A 21804-nucleotide genomic window follows, 5' to 3' on the forward strand; every position below is an offset into this window, starting at 1 on the left:
GAAATGTTCAAAAAATTAAGCCCCCAGAACTAGCGAGTTGCCTGAGGGATCTTATGTCCCAGACGACTAATAAGGATTCTTCTGACCATTTGGTTGGGAGAAATAATACTCATTTGGAGGTATTTTTTAACAGAATCGCACTGCTTCAATCTAGAATAGTTAGAGATTGCCCCACCTCCAGAGTTGGTTCACTCCCCATTTAATACTGCTCAGACAGACGAAGAGACAGGCTGAGCGTAACTGGCTTAAAGGGAAAACACAGGCCAGTAAAGAAGCCTAGAAAATAATTGAGATGGAATATAATCCAAAGATTATGGAGACCAAGAATTTTTTTTTGTGATGAACAAAACATTAAAGCAGAAAAAGAAACAAAAAAAACTGTTCAAATTATTTAAAAACCAGGAAAAGCCTAGCCCTTTGAACAGATCCTTTGAGCCTGATAGAGACGATTGTCTCCACATACAGAAAGATTTTGCAGAAAAAATATTCATGGCACGTGCAATAATTAGTAAAGATTTGGACAAACAGGCCTTGTTAGAGCCTCAAGATACAGCAGGGACTGAGCAATTTCGCGACTCCCATGTCATTTTTAACTTTTGCTCAGTATCAAATATCGAGGCAGTCAACTTGCTGAGGGATAGGGCAACCGACTAGCTGTCCTGGAGATCTTCTTCCCTCAAAAAGTATCCTGCAGAAAAGGGAAATGTGTGTGCCCTTTTAGAAGATTTATAAATGCTCCTTTGCACTAGGCATTATTCCCCCAGCCATTAAGGATGTTGTGGTAACCCCCATATCAAAAAACAGGTTTGAATCTAAAGGAACCTTCCAATCTCAGGCCAATAACAAATACCCCATACCTTCTGAAAGTAATATAGACATAATGGCTACCATCCAGTTGTAACATCACATGGAGGTTACGGGTCTTCTGCATAAGAAACAGTCAGGTTTCTGCAGTGATCGTGGAACCGAGAGCGCCCTGCTAGACCTACAAACTCATATGATAACAGCTTTAGAAAGGAGGGTTCGGGGCTGCTGATTCTTCTTGATTTATCAGCAGCCTTCGACTTAGTTGATCATAAATGGCTGCTGAACACATTGGTTCATACAGGTCCTTGCTCAGAGAACACTAACAAGTGGATGGATTTCTTGCTCTGTGGCTGTAAATCTAGAGTTTGCTGGTGAGACGCCTCATCTGATCCTGTTCCGACTGCTTGTGGTGTCCCACAGGGTGCCTGTCTGTCCCCATCCTTGTTCAACATTTATATCAAGCCCTTATGTGTTGAAATGGAGAAACTGGGGCTACAGTTCACAAATGATGCCGATAATTTTAAGTTAATTATGGAGCTCAGCAGGAATCGCAAAATTGATCAGGAAAACTTGAATAAAATCTACAAGTTTATCAACGATTGGATGACCGCAAATTTGTTATGTTTAAATGCAGCCAAAACAGAACTAATGGTTTATGGGTCGAAGCATGCCAGAGAAATGCTGAGCCCTGCTGAGAAGAGCTTTAGTGTAGACGGAGGTTGTATATCTCTGATGGATAAAGTAAAAACCCTAGGTATTTACATGGAAGCCTTGCTTAATGCTGATGCCCATGTAAATCCTGTGGTTAAGAACTCCAATTACTATCCGAGGGTCTTGAGACAGATTTGCACACGGTTCACCCTAAAATATCATAAGAAGTTTTTTCAAGCTATCATTTTACCCAGACTTGATTATTGCAACTCCTTGCTAGGCGGGACAAGCAAGGAATGCCTGGGTAAATTACAAAAGATTCAAAATGACGCGGTTCAAGTGGTTTGCAACATCGCCTATAAAGAACCGGTGTCTGGGTCTCGGAAAGAGCTTCACTTGCTCTCTGTCGCTGCAAGGGTTCAGTTTAAGATACTCACGTTGGGCCATAAATGTCTGTTTGGAAATGCCCCTCCTACTTGAAGGAGGAATTGGAAATCTACATACCTGCCCGTAACCTACGGTCTTCTGATGCACATGGTCTCATCCTCCCTAGGTCATTCTTCTGCCGTCTTGATTGTACAGCATGGAATGAGCTGCCCAGAAACTTGCGAAAAGAAAATATCTATCTTGCTTTAAGGAAAGGTTTGAAAACTAGATTATTTGCTTAGGTAAGGTCGGACTTGGCCATTTCGTCTGTCTTTTTTGGTTTTGTGTTGTATTTGTTCTGTGTAGTGCCCTGATGCCTAAGGGCTTTTAGCGCTTAATAAACAAATAGAAATAGGACAACGTTTTCACAACCATAGACCTAATCGATAGTGGACTTGGAGCCACTTCTCCATGTGGTTGCAGTAGGGACATCACCCTTCACTGCTCCATTAAGAATATATAGCTCCAAGTCCTCAATAAATCTAGTCCAAAATTCGGTCGTTTTTCCTTATGACCGGTCTCAACCCAGATTTTACATCATTTTTCGACTTTGTAGCATAGGAAAGGTAGTTAACATTCAGATCACCACAGATAACAAATCTAAATGATAACACTGGACAGATCTAGCACACATAATTACATAAATACAATGTTGGATAGTTCCTTGCCCCCCCCGGGCGCTCATAGATATTCACCACCAGTAGGTTACATTGTGCAGATATATTTCCACCATTAGAACATTGGAATACACACTATGGGCGAAGATTTCTTTAGATTTCAGACCATTCGATATTAAAGTTGTCAGGCCCCCTCATGGACATCCACCGTCTCCCCTTTTTGCTTTCTTAAAGTAACAGGTATAGCCATCAAACGAGCCTCTCCTAGTAGCCAGGTCTCTTGGAGCAGACAATGCCTGTCCACAGAGCCCTCATGCCTAAACAAATGATAGTGGCCCCTCTTGTTCCAGGATTTTATTATAATGCAAGATCAAGGTTTGGAAAACATAGGGGTTAAAAAGGAGCATAGCCAGTCCCAGTGAGATTTTGCCAGGGGTCAAGTACAGCCTCGGAAAATACAGCCTCGCCACAGACCGTGCAAGCTTTCTTTGACTGAGCACAATTACTCCAGGCAGCTTCCCTCTCGCCTCTATATCACTGTCTGCTGTCTCATCAACCGCACAATCAAGATCATATCCCCATTTTAAGAGGGATTGTAAATTTGCCCTAACACACCTCTAATGCCAAAAATATAAAGCAAACAGCTACGGTTGATAGGAGTCTTCTCCCCATCAAAGAGACTAAAAACTGTAAATGTAGTTGGCAGCAAGAAACCTCATGCTCTGTAGTGCTTTAGGCTCACCAGGGGCCCTCAAAGATACACACATGGCTTTTTTGCCTTGCACAACTTTTCATAGACATTACAGATGAGTTATCAGAGAGATCCGCCTGCCCATTCTCTACATACTCTGAGAAGTCTGCACACACTACCTTGGTATTTGACTGATTTACGTTTCTTTTTCCTTTTCAGCCAACAACCAGTGTGTTACATTTTCTATTTTATTGATCACTCTCTTCTCCTGCCTGACAGTTTTGCCCAAAACATAGGCCCACGCTATTAGCACCACTTCAGGGCATTTGCCTTCTTTAACTTTTCTCTGACCCCACTGGCTCATCCACTTTCGTTGACTCCAACACATCCATACACGGAGCCACTGATTTATCAGGTATTAAGGTCATATTACGCACTGCCTCCCGGTGAAATGGAGAAACTGGCTTAACAGCGTCCTTTACTGGGTCATTATCGCATGTTTTCGCCTTGACAACGTCCGCCAAAACATCAGAATGTTTTTGGACAATACAATAAACATTGTGTCATAATGTCAGCAGGATTTTTTATACGACACTGGAAGCCACATTATGTGCATCAAGAGCAGCAGAAAGCCCCGCTATTTGGATTATGCGACATTAGGCCATGATTCTCCTGAGAAGTCGCCAGCTGTTGAGACATGGAGATAGAAGACGGGTCAATGTTGCTTAGTGACTACGCTGTATGCGCATGCGCGGCCCATAGCGTTAATAAAGAAGGTCCCAGCCGGCAGTTGCGCCTGGGACCCGAGCAGGCAACACTTGTCCCGTGTGTGTCCTTTCAGTATGGATGCCTGCGCACAACACTGGCGACGAGGAGCGGCGACGACGGGGAGACAAGACATTGCTCCGGTCGAGTCGGAGATAGTGTCTTCTCATTTCATCGCGTACCTACGCACATGGCTGGCGGCCATCTTGGGTAACACGCGGATCGCAGCGGTTGCGGCCCAGGCGGGTGCTCGTGCGCCGGCTGCGATCCTCTTTCAATAAGGAACAATTTTTGGACACTCCATGGCCCTTTCACTCTGAGGGGCCGTGGCTTAAAAAAAATAAAAAAATAAACCCAGGAAGACATTTTGAGACGGCTGGGGGTGTCTCCATCCACTGCTGAAGGCCCAGTATTTCTTCATCCTGTCTCTTGGGGCCTCATCACCCATCCTGTGGCTGGGTAGACTGTGCAAACGTTTAAGGAGTGGCCTGGCAGAGATACCCTCTACCCTATCGGCATCATGTGTGAGTAGGGTGAAGAAGAGGGAGCCCCCGCGCCTATCCCACACAGAATGCACAGCACCCTTGCACCTATGCCCGAATTCGACACTACAGGCCCACCATCAAAGCTAGGGCCGAAATGGCTTCTATAGGTTAAGAAGTTGGAAATGTTTTTCAGGGCATCAGGGGAGACGGATGATGATGCGAAGGTTGCTACAATGGTGTACTCAGCGGGCACTGAGGTTCACAGGATCTATGACTCTCTAAATCTTCAGGTGGTTACCTACGATACAGTGAAACAGGCTCTGCAAGACCACTTCCTCCCCATGGCAAATGTTGATTTCGACAGATTTGTAATGTGTGCAGAGAGACGGCAAGGGGAGGAGTCACTGGACCAGTTCTGTGCACGGCTGAGACACCTCGCAAGTACCTGCAGGTGGGTGAATGAGGAGGAGATGGTGAGGAACCAGCAAGGGGTGCAGCTCGGGGAAGCTAAGAAGGAAGTTGATAAGGGAGCTGGGCCTGAGGCTGCAACAGATTCTCGACACAGGGAGGGCATACGAACTGGCGGAGTCCAGGGGGGCGGAAATGGACGCTGCCATGCACCCTGGGGAGGGAGAAGACGCTTTTGCCATTGGGCGTTCCGCCCCAGGGAGGGCGCGATGGACACCCAGGAGGGTGGACAATCCCTCTACGCCTGGCACTCCGCAGTCTTGTCCATATTGCGGGTATGACTTGCCTCATGTAGGGTAATTCCCAGCAAAGACGAGGATCTGCGGCCGGTGTGGCACACCAGGACACTATGCAAGGGTGTGCAGGGCCTCTACCCCAGTGGCGGCGTCGAGGGGGCCAGCGAGAGCAGGTGGGAGTGGTGCCCGGAGAGTGAGGGGTGTGTTGTTTGTTGAGCAAGGCCTGCAGGATCTGGACATTGCTGAGGAGGAAGAAAAGGAGGAGGAGATCTTTTTCATTTCAAGCATTGCGACAGGGTCCAGAGGAAGCAGACAACCGACGTGCACAGTGAACATCAGTGATGTGCCCACCCCCGTTTTGATAGACAGAGGAGCATCAGTCTGCATGCTAGCGGCAGAACACTATGAGGCTCTCCCAGGCCCTTCCAAGCTTGCAGAGTCAAAGGCCCGGATATACTCTCTCGGTGGAGATACGCTGCTACCGATTCGGGGAGCGTTTGTGGCTCTGGTGTCGCATGGGCCCAACAAGATCAAGGAGAGGTTCTTTGTGACGAGCGTGAGCCCGCACTCCCTCCTGAGTTGTGCTGCTTCCGAGGCCCTTGACATTGTACATTTTACGCTGGCTGTATATCACACTGACATTGATCGGCTCCTGCAGCGTTTTGATGGCATCTTTCAGGGGGGTCGGAAAATTGAAGAGTGACCCCATCAGGCTTCACATTGATGGATCTGTGAGGCCGACAGCCCTCAAGCACAGCAGAATACCCTTCCACCTGAGGGCACAGGTGGAGAAGGAACTTCAGTCGCTCATCGACCTGGACATTGAGAGGGTGGAGGGCCCAACCCCATGGGTCTCCCCAATTGTCGTTGCCCCGAAGCCCAAACAACCAGGGGCCGTCCGCATCTGCATGGACATGAGACTGCCTAACATCGCCATCAAAAGGGAGCGTCACCTCACGCCCACGCTGGATGACATCGTCGGTGAGCTGCAGGGAACGAAGGTCTTCTCCAAACTGGACCTGAGGTCTGCCTACCTGGAACTTCACCCAGAGTCGAGCTATATCACCACCTTCATGACTCATGAGGGGCTGTACCAGTTTAAGAGGCTCAGCTTCGGTGTCTCGTCGGCGGCAGAGGTTTTTCAAAACGCCATCCGGGGAGCCTTGGTGGGATTGAAAGGGGTGATTCGGAGGCGGAACACCTAAAGAGACTGGAGCGGGCACTGGAGGGACTCAAGAGTTTGGGGTTGACCCTGCATCGAAAGAAATGTGAATTTCTCAAGGACCAAATAGAATTCTTCCGATTTGTGTTCCATGCGGGAGGTATCTTGCCCGATCCGGAGAAGGTAAGGGACATTTGGGGGGAGGCCCCGCCAGAGTCACCAGCCGAGATAAGGAGCTTTCTAGGCATGGTCAACTACTGTGGACGATTTATTCACGATCTGGCGTCGCTGTCTGAGCCTTTGTGGGCCCTGACGAGGAATGACGCGGCATGGGCCTGGACGTCGAAGGAGCAGAGGGCGTTTGCGGGGATCAAAAATGCCTTGTCGGGCCAAGAGACCATGGCATATTTTAACCCGGAGAGGGAGTCAGAAATAGTGGTGGACGCCAGCCCAGTGGAGTTAGGAGCGGTGCAAGCTGCAGGCTGATCCGCAGGGAACCATGCGTCCCATCGCCTATGCCAGTAAGGTGCTTACAGAGACAGAAAAGCGGTATTCACAAATTGAGCGCAAGGCCCTAGCCATCCTGTGGGGCTGCAAGCACTTCAGGATCTACATCCTGGGGAAGCCTGTGGTTGTGATAACTGACCACAAGCCACTGATTCCGATTATGGCCGGCGCCTCCTCCAAGCCACCACCGCGCATCGAGAGATGGATGCTGTCGCTTATTGAATATGGGGTCAAGCTACAGTATCGCCCTGGCACCCACAATCCGGCGGACTACTTGTCCCGTCACCCTGGGGCCAGGCGACCTCGAGACTCGGCCGAAGTGGTGGACTGCATTGAGATGGTGCAGTACGTGGTGGAAGCAGCCCTGCCAGTGGCCCTGGAGGGCCAAGAAATTGCGGATGTGTCGAACGTAGATGAAGTATTCCTGGTCATCAAGGAAGCCATGGCTAGCGGGGAATGGCGTGAAGTGCTCACGAACAATGCCAGGAGAGAGTGCGGGGCACAAAGAGATCTCCAAGCACTATGGAAGGTGCACAACGAGCTGTCAGTTGCCGAAGACGGCCTTCTGCTGAGAGGGTGCCAGATCGTGATCACGCGGGCCTTGGGGGGGAAAGTGCTGCAACTCGCCCATAATGGTCACCAGGGTAAAGCAAAAACGAAGGCATGCCTAAGACTGAAGGTGTGGTTCCCGGACCTGGAGAGGAGAGTGGACGAGTTTGTGCGTGTTTGCGTACCGTGCCAGGCGGCTAGCCCAGTGGAAAGAGGGCCGCCCATCCAGGCAATGGAAAGAAGTGAGCAGCCTTGGGGGACAGTGCACGCCGACTTCGGCTCCATGGGCAGAGGAATGTACTTTCTTGCAGTTGTTGACCAGTGGTCGTGTTATCCCGAGGTGGAGCTGGTGGAATGCATGCCAGCGACCACACCATTCTGGCCCTGGAGAAGATGTTCGCCACCCACGGGTTACCCACCAAGATTTGTTGTGACAACGGCTCGCCATTCCAGGGGCAGCGGTTTGCCCGATACTGTGAGGAGAGGGGGATGAAACACCGGAAAGTCACCCCACTCTGGCCCAGGACAAATGGGGAAGTTGAGCACTTCATGCAGACACTCAATAAGGCCTTCAGGATCTTGCTGGATGGGGGAGAGGAGCTACGCCGAAACCTCTTCGAATTTCTGCGTGAGTACCGCACTACCCCACATCAGTCCACCGGGGTTGCGTCTGCCGAGGCCCTATTCAAGCGTTCTCCCAGAGGACTGCTACCGGAAGTGGAAGGGCGCAGCCCTGGAGTGATTGACAACAACCGGGTGCGCTTGGAGAGGGATATCCAAAACGAGCGGGAAAGCGCACGCCGAAACTTGCCGGAGAAGTCGATTGCAGTAGGGGACAGTGTGTTGGTCCGGAATCGGAGGCCGGAGGGGAAGCTATCTCTCCCGTATGAGGCCCAGCCGCTGGGCGTGACCCATGTCAAGGGGTCCATGATCACCGCGCCCAATGCCAGGGGCACCGTCACGTGAAATGTGTCGTACTTCTAGCGGATTGAGGCTGTGCCTTCCACAGTGCCGCCCGAGACGCCCAGACCCGGGTCAGGGTCACCACTGAGGGACGAGGGACCTCCAGAAGCTCCAGAGACCCCAGAGACACCTCGATAGGAGTCCAGAAGGTACCCGAGCAGTCATGGTCATTAACAAGACCCGCTAAATATGGTTAGCTGCACAGCCTCCCCATTGTCATGTTTGAATGTTCAGATGCCATTGTCACTGTCTTTTCAGTTACTGAAGATATTTCCATCTGCACAGCAAATGCAGCCTCGGACTGTAACGAGTAACAAAGGTTTAGAAGCAAGTTATTTTTGTCTAATTCAACTGAGGTACACGCTTCAGGGCTGACAATGGACTCAAGGCTGCTCAGGATAGAGTGCACCTCCACCATGCCATCAGCAGCTCCTTTAACGAAGTTAGTAATCTTTCCCTTCTTGAGTGAAGGTAGAAGGACTGCTTGCCCTGCACAGTGGAATTTTCTATTAACCCCAATAGTTTGACTTGCAGGGACCATAGGCTGCTTATTGCCGTTCCTTAGGTTGTAGCCTTTTTCACCCCCTTTTCCAGGCAAATTAGGACAATTGGCCACTCCTTAGAAATAAGCTTCCTATAACAATACAGCCTTATACTTAATGCAGGATGCTTATATCGGGTGACACTGACACTCACCCGTCTCACTGCAGACTGCACTCTCCAGCACTCCACACGAGCGATTTGTAATGGTAGTAAACAATTTGGCCGGTGATCTTAAGACCTGTGAAAACGCACAGCCCCCAGGCGATGTTGAGCAACTATTTCACGCAGGAGCAAGCGGAAACAATGCTTGCATACGGAGATGGCAGTAGAGTGGTACTGGTACTGTGCATACTTGTGAGTTGTGCACATGCTGGCTGCATCCGTCATTTCCTTAAACAATATCGATATGAAAATACCAAAAATATCATTACGGGAAGGAGGACAGAGCAAACAAAGGAATACCACAAAGGGCTGTAAAATGCAAAGCGCATTCAAAAATTGCTAGAAAGAAAAGAGGTCTGAAAAGCACACAAGTAGAATGAAGCTGAGGCTAACATTCATAGTGCTTTTGCAGAATAAGGGATGGCTGATGCTTGGACTACAGTGTCATAGCAATCAATGCCGCGTGGGGACTGACTGGAGAGCAAAAATATAATGCATAATTACTAATTCAGTAAAACACTACAAAAAAATAGTTAATTTCCCCTGCAAATTGTAAGAGTAAAAGAAAATTCAATTATCTTCTGACGAAGTCCCCTGCCTAACTTTGGGGACTGTCTGGAGGATAATGAGCTGGGTACTGCACCAAATTAGAGGATGCTGGGCTGAGAGGAGGTATAAGGGGATACGATACAGAGACAAAACCATGCTGAAACAGGGCGCTCCAGCTCAGTGCAGTTTGCACAAGGGAGGGTTACATTGGGCCCAGCCCGCCTTGTTTACTTGACATTAACCAATCAGGATCTGCTCAGCCGGTTATCACAGAGGTGCAGACCCTCACCCAGTCTGGAGGGTGGGTTGTTGGAAAAGGAACTTGAGAGAAGAGTTTGGTAGCGGCCTGCAAGTAAAGGGGATTTGGACAGAAGGTTCTGGAGGAGTGTGGAGCGGAGAGGGGAAAAAAGAGATAAAGAGAGAACGAAGGTGTGAGTGTGAACATCTGGCGAGGATGTAGAAAGTAAAGAGGATGGAGGGTGAAACATCAGGAGACAAAGGAGGAGGTGAAGAAAGATCCAGCTTTGAGAGCCAAGATCAAGAGGGGGAAGAGGAGGTACAACGAGGACCAGAGGAAGAGGGTGAAGGAGTGAGACCAGCAAGTCTGCTGAGGAAGGTTGAAGTGGACCTAGGCAGAACTTCAAGACAGGTGGTGGTATGTAATGATGCTACTTATCCAGGGTGAAGGAGCATATTAGAGGTTCAGAGAAGCTGAGAGGGACAAGGGTAACAGGACCTTAAAAGAGGGGGGTAAGCAGGTCTGGCACCGCCAAAGAGAACCTAACAAATGAAAGAGCCCTCTTCAAAGCCATCAGATACTGCATGGATCCTGTGCCCTACCCACCTGTACTGCACAAAATATCCACCACCATCAACTCTTTCTTCACCAACAAAATCAGCATGATCCACCAACACAGACACCAATGCCACACCTGAACTGACATTGCACTACACATGCCATCGAGCAAAACCACAACCACCTGGATGACTTTTAAGACACTCACTATGGGAGACCACATTGCCACTTTAGCATCCCTCAAGGCCATATTGTACACAGACAACATACGTCCTGCCTCCGTAATCAAGACCCATCCGACTGAAGCACTCCTCTCTGACCTGACAATCGTCAACAGCTCCCTAACTCAAAGCACGTTCCCATCAAGCCTCTGGACAAATCCTCTCGCTTCTGAAGAAATCAATACTGGACCCTGACGAATTGGCAACTACTGCCCGATCACCCATCCTCCCTTCCTATCTAAGATGCTTGAGAAAGCAGTAGACACGCGCCTCCTTCAACACATTGATGCCAACAACCTCATTTAGTCATACTGATCTGGCTTCAGACCCAGATGCAGGACAGAAACGGCTACCATCGAGGTGGCCATCCTTGCCTCCTAGTTCTCCTTGACTTCTCTACAGCATTTAACACACTAGACTATCAGATACTCACTGACAATCTACACTGCTGCATGGGGATCAGTGAGATCATCCTCAGCTGGTTCATAACCTACCTAGCTTATCACCACCAGTTTGTACAAATGGATTCCCCCAGACCACAAACTCTACCCATCACATGTGGAGTCCGGCAAGGATCCATTCTCTCCCCTGCGATCTACAAACTTTACATGCAATCGCTTGCATCCTTCCTCGCTCCACACAAAACCACATGCAGCAATACACCGACGACACACAGCTCCATCTAAAGATATCCTCCATCGAAGAAACCCACAGGTTCAAGGCCTGCCTCATATTGATCCAGTCATGGATGTCCAGCGCTTAGCTGAAGCTCAACCCCTCCAAGTCTGAATTCCTACTGCTAACCAACAACCCTGAAACACCCTGACATCCAGACCTTGCTCTCTGCTGTGCACCTCAAGAGCTTCACACTGCAGCTGGCTACCTCTGTCCCTTGAGTTCGTCACCGACAGACACCTCTCCTTCAAACAGCACATAGCAAGGAAGACACAAACGGCTTATTACCAACTTTCACTTTAGCGGAAAATTAAGCCTTTCATCCCAGAAAACCTTAGATCTACTGTAGAAGCCTTGGACCTCTCCCACCTTGTCGTGGCTTGGCCCTTTTAAAATGGCTTCCTGCGACTACCCACCCCCGAGATGTGTCCTGCATGCTGTAGCATAACTCAAAGGACTCTGCAAATTGAACCACATCACCCAGATCCTTATCAAACTGCACTGGTTCCCGCTGCAAGCCTGTATCATCTTCAAAACCTGCTGCATCATCTACAAGGCTGGCACCCTGAGGTCACCAAGCAACCTCACAGAGAAACTCAGTATCTTGGTCCACCAGAAGCAAGGATATGTGCAAACTTGAACTCTGCCACTGCAGGAACACAAGAACAAGAAGACAGGCATTCTCTGTCTACACCCCAAGACTCTGGAAGCTTCTACAGTTAAGGAATTAGCGCCCCTTCAAGGGGCTGCTCCATAAAACCTAGGTCCACAGAGTCTCCAATCCCCACCATACCAGAGACTGGGTGATCTGCTCCCCACTGTTTCCTTCCCAGGTTGCTTGTAGACCCATTGCTGCCACGTTGCATTGCCTCTCTATCCCCTGTTAGCTCCCTGCTCCCTAGTTTCTCTGATTCCATCACCATGTTCTTCCCACTATGATTGTAAAGAGCTCTGTTGCTTCCCGAAGCTTGGTCTCCACTCAAGAAATGTTATAATAACAATAATCATCGACTTGTAGAGAGCAAGGGTGATGAGAAAGAAGAACAAGTTACTCTCTTACCTGGTAACATTCTTTCGATGGGATGGTCCGACGACGTATCCCATATCTATGACAGTAATCACCACAGCTGTGCTGCTTCTGAAAATCTTTCGGTGTCTGCGTCCTGCGTCAATGACGTCGATACGCCGCCCTCGAGGACCTCCTCCGACGGCCGACGTCACTGGATGTTATAAGTAGGACGCACGACGCCCGTAGACTCAGTTGTAGTTTTTTCCCAGAACGTGTGGCACCAGTCTTCTGCCAGTCTGACCACACAAAGCCTTGCGGAAACGTAAGCTGCAATCGCATAAGAAATTCTGTAGCGGGGAAGGCAGGGAGGGAGCGATATGGAATACGTCGTCGGACCATCCCATCGAAAGAACGTTACCAGGTAAGAGAATAACTTGTTCTTCGAGGGGATTGGGTCCTCCGACGTATTCCATATCTATGACAGACTCCCAAAGCAGTACCAACGTAAGGAGGTGGAAAAAGAATTTAGAATATACAAATTTAGAATGCCCAATCAAATTGCGGAGTAAAGGACCGCCTTGCCAAAGGCCAGATCCTGCCTCCGGATGGAATTGAGGGAGTAGTGACGTACAAAAGTATGTACCGAAGCCCAGGTGGCTGCATCACAGATGTTACGATTAGGGACACACATCTGTAGGGCAGTAGAGGCAGCCATGCCCCTGGTAGAATGGGCCCATAAGCCGACCGGTGGGTGCTTACCCGCCAAGCGGTAACCCTCAGAGATAGCCAAAATAATCCAGCGAGACAAAGTCTGTTTCATCACAGCTTGTCCCAAACGCTTTCCAGCGTAACCAATGAAGAGTTGAACGTCCACTCTGACCCGGGACATGCGTGAAATATAAAAGCTTAACGCTCTCCTAGGATCAAGCCTATGGAGCCTCTCCCTCTTCCTTACCAGGATGTGGAGGAGGATAAAACGCCGGAAGAACAACCTTCTGGCCTAAATGAAATTCCGACACCACCTTCGGAAGAAAGGAAGGACAAACTCTAAGGACAACCCTGTCCTTATGAAACACAATGAAGGGTGGCTTAACTGAAAGTGCCTGTAACTCACTCACCCTGCGAGCGGAAGTGACCGCAACCAAAAATACAGTTAAGAGTTAACAGCCTCAAAGGGCATGAATGCAAAGGCTCAAACGTAGCACCCATTAGAAACTTGAGAACAAGGTTTAAATCCCAACCGGGCACCTGGAAAGGTGACGGAGGGAACACATTAGTGAGCCTTTTCAGAAACTGAGAAATTAAAGGAATTTTAAAATAGGAACACTCTTCAGACGAGCACTTAAATATGGACAGCGCTACCAGGTAACCTTTAATGGTACCCACTTGAAGGCCCCTGTGGGCCAAAGAAAGCAAAAAAGACAGAACCATGGGAATGTCACATGCAAAAGGATCCACATTCTTAACCCTGCACCAGTCACAGAACTTACGCCAACGGCAACGGTACAGGGACTTTGTTGCGGGTCCATCACGTCTTCAGGGAGGTCCCAATCCTTATACCTCAACCTTTCAGAAACCAAGCGTGAAGGTTGATGGATTTGACCTCTGGATGGAGAACCTGACCATCCCTCCCGTGAGAGTAGATCGTCTCGGTAGGGAAGACGACATGGAGGACAGATGGACAAGTCGAGAAGGTCCGGGTACCACGTCCTCCGGGCACACGCCGGAGCAATGAGGATCATCCGGGAACCGAACCTCCGTAACCTCTGCAGTACTTGAGGGATGACAGGGACTGGAGGAAACGCGTACAGCAGTGGGAATCACCACTCCACCACAAACGTGTCTCCTAAGGCACCTTTTGGAGGAAATTTCCGCGAGCAGAACCTCTCGCACTTCCGGTTGACACTGGAGGCGAAGAGATCCACTTAAGGGGTCCCCCAAAGGGTGAAGATCTCCAGCAGAATCTCCCGAGCCAACTCCCACTCGTGAGAGATCACGCTCTGCCTGCTCAGAGCATCCGCCGTCTCGTTTTCATCTCCAGCCAGATGAACTGTGAGATCGAAACTTTCTGCTGGATTGCCCAGAACCAGAGCTGCATCGCCTCCCTGCACAGAGGAAGTGACCCTGCCCCCCCTTTTTGTTGAGGTAGTGCATGACCACCGTGTTGTCCGTCAGGATCAGGACATTCTTCCCTCGCACAGTCGGCAGAAAAGCCTTCAGGGCTAGCCTGACGGCCCTCAGCTCCAACAGATTGATATGGAGCCTGGACTCTGACGGAGACCAACGACCGCTGACTGTCAACTCATTGGCATGAGCTCCCCATCCCGTGAGGGATGCGTCCGTCACGATCGTCACCTCCGGCCAGGGTAGCCAAAATGGAGCCGCCTTCATCAGATTGTCGTCGACGGCCCACCACAGAAGGTCCTGGGCGACCGAGGACGGCACCTGAACAGGGTCCGACATCCTGCCGGAAGACTGAGACCACTGGAGCTTGAGTGCCTATTACAAAGATCTCATCCGCAACCTGGCCTCCGGCACCAGAAGAATGCAGGATGCCATGAGGCCGAGCAATCTCAAGAACTCGAACGCTGGGAGACTCTAGGCAAGCTGAAACTTGTGCACCATCTGCTGAATGTGATGAGCCCTCACCTGGGGAGGAAAACACTGCCCCAAGGATGTGTCGGGCACTGCTCCGATGTACTGGAGCCTCTGAGTTGGTGTCAAATGGGACTTCTTTAAGTTGAGGGAGAAGCCCAGCTTGAGGAGGGAGTGGCAGGTGACTGACAGATGATCCAGGACTTGCTCGGGAGAGCGCGCCCTGATCAACCAATCGTCCAGGTAGGGGTAGACGTGAATCCCCCCTTTCCTGAGGTGCACTACCACCACTACCATGAGCTTGGTGAAGACCCTCAGGGCGGAGGTCAATCCGAACGGCAGGACCCGAAACTGAAAGTGCGAGTCGCCAACCGCGAACCTCAGGTACTTCTTGTGCTTTGGATATATCGGCACATGAAAATAAGCGTCCTTGAGGTCGAGAGACACCAACCAGTCCTAAAGTTGAAGGGCCTGGAGGACTTGAGAGAGAGTAACCATCTTGAACTTGTCCTTCCTGAGGAGTTTGTTCAAACCGCGCAAGTCCATGATGGTCTCAATCCCCCGTCTTTCTTGGAAATCAAAAAATAAGGGGAATACCATCCCTTGTTCCTCTCCGCTACAGGCACCAGTTCTATGGCGCCTTTCTCCATCAGGGATTGAATTTCCTGCGCAAGCAGCGGATCCGGACGCTTCAAAGAGAGATTCCATGGTGGATTGTCTTGAGGCCTCTGCCGGAAAGGAAGACAGTAGCCGTGGGTTATGATCTCCAGAACCCACACATCTGAAGTAATGGCGCGCCACTCTGCAAGATGCTGTGCCAGCCTTCTCCCAAACGGAAAACCATGGGACATGGCCTCATGACTGAGCTGAAGTGGCTGCGACGTTGCCTGAGGGCAAAGAGGCAACAGCCCGAGCGGCCTTGGCACCTCGAGTACCTTGTTTTCCACCTCTGGCACTCCTACGGTGGCCCCTTTGATTGGCAGCTCCTCTCACTTTACCAAAGGATGAGTAATAACGAAAGGAGCCTCCACTCCATTGCTGTCCCCTAGGACGAAAAGGCGGAGGTTGTCGAACTGCATCGCCCAACGACTTCACTGCAGCTTTTGAGGACTGCAACCTCTCAAGGCTCTCGTCAGCCTTGCTGCCAAAAAGATGTTCCCCGTCAAAGGGCATGTTGAGGAGCCGGGCCTGCACATCAGGAGCAAACCCTGACTTCCGCAACCACGCAAACCTACGTATCACGGTGCTCACCGTCATGGACCGGCTGATGCAATCTGCCACGTCCAAACCCGACTGAACGGCCTCACACATGGAATCCTTGCCATCCTGAACCATGGCAAGGAAACCATCCCGTTCGTGCCCTTCGGGAATATGTTCAGCAGCTAAGGAAACAGTGTGCGTGAAACGTGACAAGGCACATACGGAGTTGGCCGCCTGAAGCGCCATACCCCCTGAAGAAAACATTTTCTTCGCCCAGCCGTCAAAACGCTTGTCATCCCTATCAGGAGGGATGGTAGGATACAACGCCTGCTGTGCCGGGGCCGTAGCCGTCTGCACCACCAAACTCTCCGGAGTGGGGTGCTTGGACAAGTAGCAGGGGTCGCTACTGGCTGGGCGGTATTTTCGCGGCAAAGACTTGCCCACTACCGGGAGACTCTCCGGAGCAGTCCAAGCCGCCGCCACTCTCCTCTGTAGAGCCATATGAAACGGCAGTACCGGGTCAGTTGGTGGACCAAGGTCGAGGATATCCGTAAGGTCATCCTGAAGAAACTCCCCCGGCGGAGCAGACCATCCCAAGTACTCAGTGACCCTCGACATAAGGCGCTGCTACGAGGAGTCGGCATGAGTGCCAGGCTCAGGCCTACAAAACTCCACCTCCGGAGAGGTGTCCAGCCCACTAGCATCGTGCAGGGACTGCCTCAGGTCCTCAAATTGGCTATGGCCCTAGAGAATCTTGTCTGGCACCGTATTAGGAACCATGCCATCCTCAGAGCCCTCATCCACCTCTGAAATAAACTCAAGATGGCGGTAAGAAGGCACAGAATGTGAACCAAAGCCATGCTTGACCTTGGCCAGAGCCTTCCTAGGGGGTTCCACCGAGCCTCGGGGTACCCCCGTCGACACAGCCTCAAAAGGCGTCGAAAGGCATGGAGGGCATCGAGTGAATCAGAGTCAACGCCGAACGCGGCGCCAACAGCATCGATGGCGTCGACACAGGCCTCGAGGCCAGAGCCCCGAGCGTGTTCCTCGACAGCCTGGGCGCCGATGGCGCCAACGACCTCTTCGGAGGCGGGGCCTCCAAAGAGTCCGTCGACGACCTTGGCGCCACCAGCGTCGATGTCTTCCTCGAAGACATCACAGGTTCACACGGTCTCAAGCACGTCGAGGACCGGGACCTGGACCGGGCATGACGAGAACAATTCCCCTTGTCCGAGCGGGATCCTCTTCTCTTTGTCTCCCCTGGTCTCTCCCCTCTCTGGGTTGTCTATGAATTTGTTGTGTCTGGTGTTGCGGGCTGTGCAAGGTCTTTATATAATTCCTAGTAGTTTCATCCTTCTTGGACAACACATGCCTCTGGAATCTTTCATTAGAAATGTTATTACCAGGTCCCAGTCATAAGAAATTTGTGGTGGTCCCCCGCAAGGAGTACGACAACCATTCCATGGCTACAAACTCCCATACCTTCCCCACCCATTCTTGCTCCTTGGGTGCGTTGTTTGACTTCCATTTGTGGGCCAGGAGCAGGGCCCCTGCCATGAGCACTATCACGTAGACTTTGCGTTGTGCTCTCGTGGGGAGGTTAGACAGGCCAGCCCAGACCCATTATAAACAGCCTGGTGTTGCGCATCTCTTTCACCCCTAGAATTTCTTACACTGCTTCTTGTATCATCCTCCAGAAAGGGTGGATTTTCAGGCACTCCCAACAGATATGCCTCCAGCTCCCTTCCCTCCCTCATTCCCTCCAACAGAGTGTGGATGTTGTTCGGTAGAATGTAGCTAATTGGTGGGGTTTAGGTGCCACTGGTACATAATCTTGAGCCATATTTCCTGTATTTGTATTGATTGCGCGGCATTGGGTATGTTTTCCCACAGGTCGAGCCATTGGGCTTCTTCTATCGTGGTGTCTGTCTCCTTATCCCAATCGGGCATGAAGTTTCTTTCCCCACCTTTTTCAACTCCTTTGATTAGGGCCTATACAGACCCCACTAGGGGTTTGTCTCCTGCGATGGTGGTAACAAACTTTTCGAACAGGGTTAGTTCCCTTGTAGCCACCTCTTTCACTTTGGGGTCCAGGAGCCAATGCCTCAGTTGGGCGTAGCACAATCTATCGCCTTCTCCAACCTCAAAGTTGGATTTGCACTGGGGGGGAAGGATTTTATTTTTCTTCCTTCGAACATGTACTTTCTCTTATTGCACCCTCCTGCCTGCCAACTTTCGAAACCCCTTCCGGTCAACCCTGGCGTCAACTACGGATTTCTGAAGATCGGCGTTAGAGGTGACGGGAAGGTAGTCATGTTGGAGTGTTTTACCACTGCGTCCCAAGAATTTGCGACCGAGGACAAGATGTCGCTGCTGTACATTTTATGGGGTCTGTTTTCTCTGGGGACCCAGAGGACTTCATCCAAGTTCGTCCCTACCACTGCACTGTCCATATCCCTCTATTTTTTCCCTCTATAATCTTTAGTCCAATTCCTGATAACTCTAATCTGTGCTGCGTGGTAGTATGCTCGCATGTCAGTTTCCCCTATGCCCCCTTTGTCTCTTGGCATCGGCATTAGCCTTGTGTGAAATTCTTGTTTTTTTTATGGGCCCAAATAAAAGCTCTTGTGATTTTCTGGATGGCTTGAAAGAATGTCTGTGGGATTTTTATGGGGAGGGCCATGAAAAGGTAGAGTAGCTTCAGTAGTAGAATCATTTTCAGGACATTAATCCTGCCCATCCAGGAAATAGACAGAGGGGACCTGCTTTGCAGCATGTTTCTGATAGTTTTCATCATGGGAGGGAAATCTGCGGCGAACAGCTGGGCAGAGATTTAGTGATGGATGTACCTAGGCATTTAACGATATTTGGGCCCAGAGGTATGGGAGGGTGGATTTTAGAATGTTTTCTTTATCTGGCGGCACCGACAGGTTCAGTATTTCTGATTTACCTCTATTTATCTTCAGGCCTGCAACCTTTCAAAATTGGGAAATCTCCTCTTCCATTGCTTTCAGTGATTGTTCCGGGTTTGTTAACATTATTAACAGATCGTCGGCAAACACAGCCACCTTATGTTCCTTCCCTGCGAATGGGACTCCCTCTATGTGTTTGTTGGCTCTTATCCTGCTCACTAGGGGTTCTAAGTGGATGGCATATAGGAGAGTGGACATGGGGCAGCCCTGATTTGTTCCTCTGGTCACCTTCATTGGTTCCGACAGGTCCCCGTTGATTAGAAGGCATAATGAGGAATTGCGATAACTAGCCGCAATTTTGGCTGTGAAGGATTCTGTGAATCCCATTTTGGACATAGTTTGGAATAGAAATTTCCACTCCGCCCGGTCGAACGCAAGATTTACCCATTTTGTCCCCTATGTGGGCTACCCTCCGGATGTTGTCGTGCGTCTGTCTGTTCCTTATGAAGCCTGACTGATAAGGGTCTGTACGTTTGGGGAGGAGGTGATCTAGACGGTTTGCTACGTTTTTAGTGAAGATTTTGGCATCAGTGTTAATAAGTGCTACTGGCCTATATGAGGCACACAGTGTTGCGTCTTTCCTAGATTTGGGCAGAGGTACTATTTTTGCTTTGTCCATTGACTGTGTGATCCCACTCACCTGTCCCGTTTTATTGACGAGGATGGTTAGGTGGGGGGCCTGTGTTTCCCAGAAGTCCCTATAAGTTTTGTCAATTTTGATGTAATAAACTACAGATGAGAACTGCAATCTGGTCGTCCGCATCTCTGTGTCCCACTTGATTTCCTGACAGAACCACAAAGTAGCATTGCCGGAATGCAGAACCCCATGCAGTTGCCATTTAATGAATGAATCCCATTAGTGAAGCCCATTTAATAATATAATTTAGAAAGGTTTTTTAGAATGAAAAAATATGCAAATTGTCTTCAATTAAATTCTTTATAAGTACATTTCTTTCATACATATTCCTTAAGCATATCTTAAAAATAGGAAACATGCTTTACTGCACAAGTCGAGGCCTACAATAAAGGTATTTAAAGTTAGGGTGTGAGGTTTCTATAAAGATTACAGGCTAAGGATCTGACATATACACTGCACTCATCACAATGTATCTATCTGTTGACATTTACCTGGACAGCAGGCAACAACTCCAAGTGCATTCCAGTACAGATGGTTTTGACTGTTCAGCATAACTCCTTTTTTAAGACACTAAAAAACAATTTAAATATCATTTCAATCAATAAACATTGGAGTGGTAGAATACATTTTTAGATGAGGAAACATTTAATGTGCATTTACAACCTTCAATTTATGGTTCTATGTGAAAAGGCCCCAAGGAAATTTGATGTAAAAAAGTAGTCAGCAAAAAGTAGTTTAAAAAAATGCATTCATTCAATGCAAGTAATGTGAACTGTGAAAATGTTGCCAGTAATAAGGTCACTAAAAAGATATTTTTAAAAACACAAAAGTAGGGGGCGCTGTTGAGCGCCGAACAAGATGGCCGCCTGAAGCTCAAGCTCAGTGGCTGGCAGATCGCAAGATCCTAATTCGGTACCTTCACCACCTGGCAGCCGATCCCGGCTTACACGCTTTTGGAGCCGCTACCCCAGGGACCCTGCAGACCGAATCCCGACGGAGCTGTGGAGCGCTATCTCTGGGCGCCGCCGTGACCATCTCCCCACCTGCCTGCAGTGCTCCCGCGTGCCAAAACCCGGCCCCGGCGGAGTGGCGGACAGACTCGCCTGGGGGCCTGCGGCGTGTTCTTGCCCCAGTGGATGTGCGCCGGCGGGAGGCGGTCCGCCTCTGCCCTGGCTGGTGGTGAGATCTGGAGGCGGTCCGGGCGCGTCCTGAGGCCGCGCACCGCCGGCTCGGGTGACCGCGACCGCTGGTGCTGGGCGGCCCGGGGCACACTTGGAGGGACGTCTGCCCTGCATCGGGGCTGCCCGGGCCCCTCCCTTCGATTGCTGGGCCTCACCATGGTGCCGACTCAGCGGGAGCTCTCCCCCCCCGCCGACAGCGAGACTTCAGCGCTCGGGGAACACACGCGGTGCTGCCGGATCCTTTCAGCCGCCAGGTACGTGGGACGGGGGGGCCCCGCGGACGTCCCTGGGCGGCGACACTGCCTCACCCCCTCCCTGCAGTGCCTCGCGGATTGCCCACCGGCGGCCCCCGGCCTCTGGGCCCATTAGCGGTTGGTGTTGCCCCGGGCCTGGCGCTTCCCCGGCCTGCAGACCTCGCGGGCCCCGTGTGTCTTCATTCTTGGGGGACTCCTACGTTCTGGGGGGGGGCCACGGTGATCTCGGTGCCACTACTTCACCCAGGACCTTTTGTTTACCGGCTGCCTGCCCTATCCTTCATCGCTGTGCTCGAGGCTGCGGCCTGTCTACCCTGCGGAGCATTGCGCTGGGAGGCGCTCCTCCTCATTCATCGCACTTGGCCACTCATATTTGAATTCCTGCTCTCACAGTGTCCGCTGGGCATCATCGCCCCCATCCCTGGGGTCTCCTACCCCCGATGTCTCCTTGCGTTGCTCCCCACGCCTCCCTGGGCTGGCTGAGACCCTGCGGCCTGCACTGGTAGCCGCAATATCGCATCTATACGGATTCACAGCCACGACTCCCTCTGCATTACTCCCTGTTTCATACCATACTTCGCACTCTCCCTCACGTGGTACAGGCTCCGAGCTCCCCCCTGCCACTCTCCCAGGGCTGCTGGGGTTCTCCTCCTCACCCCCACTCGACCTCCAACATCGTCAGG

The 21804-nt window shown here is 50.6% G+C and overlaps 1 protein-coding gene across 1 annotated transcript in view; it reads right to left on the reverse strand.

Annotated features, from left to right (window-relative positions):
* The window catches only part of SKIC3 (SKI3 subunit of superkiller complex), a 2336627-nt gene that overhangs the window by 1358786 nt on the left and 956037 nt on the right, over positions 1-21804 (reverse strand). The window contains exon 21 of the mRNA XM_069627646.1: positions 20178-20256. Coding sequence (XP_069483747.1) covers positions 20178-20256 — 79 coding nt within the window. The remainder of the gene's footprint in view (positions 1-20177; positions 20257-21804) is intronic.

Source organism: Ambystoma mexicanum, chromosome 6p (assembly GCF_040938575.1).
Source record: "Ambystoma mexicanum isolate Mex_15411 chromosome 6p, UKY_AmexF1_1, whole genome shotgun sequence".
In the NCBI taxonomy this organism is placed as follows: domain Eukaryota; kingdom Metazoa; phylum Chordata; class Amphibia; order Caudata; family Ambystomatidae; genus Ambystoma; species Ambystoma mexicanum.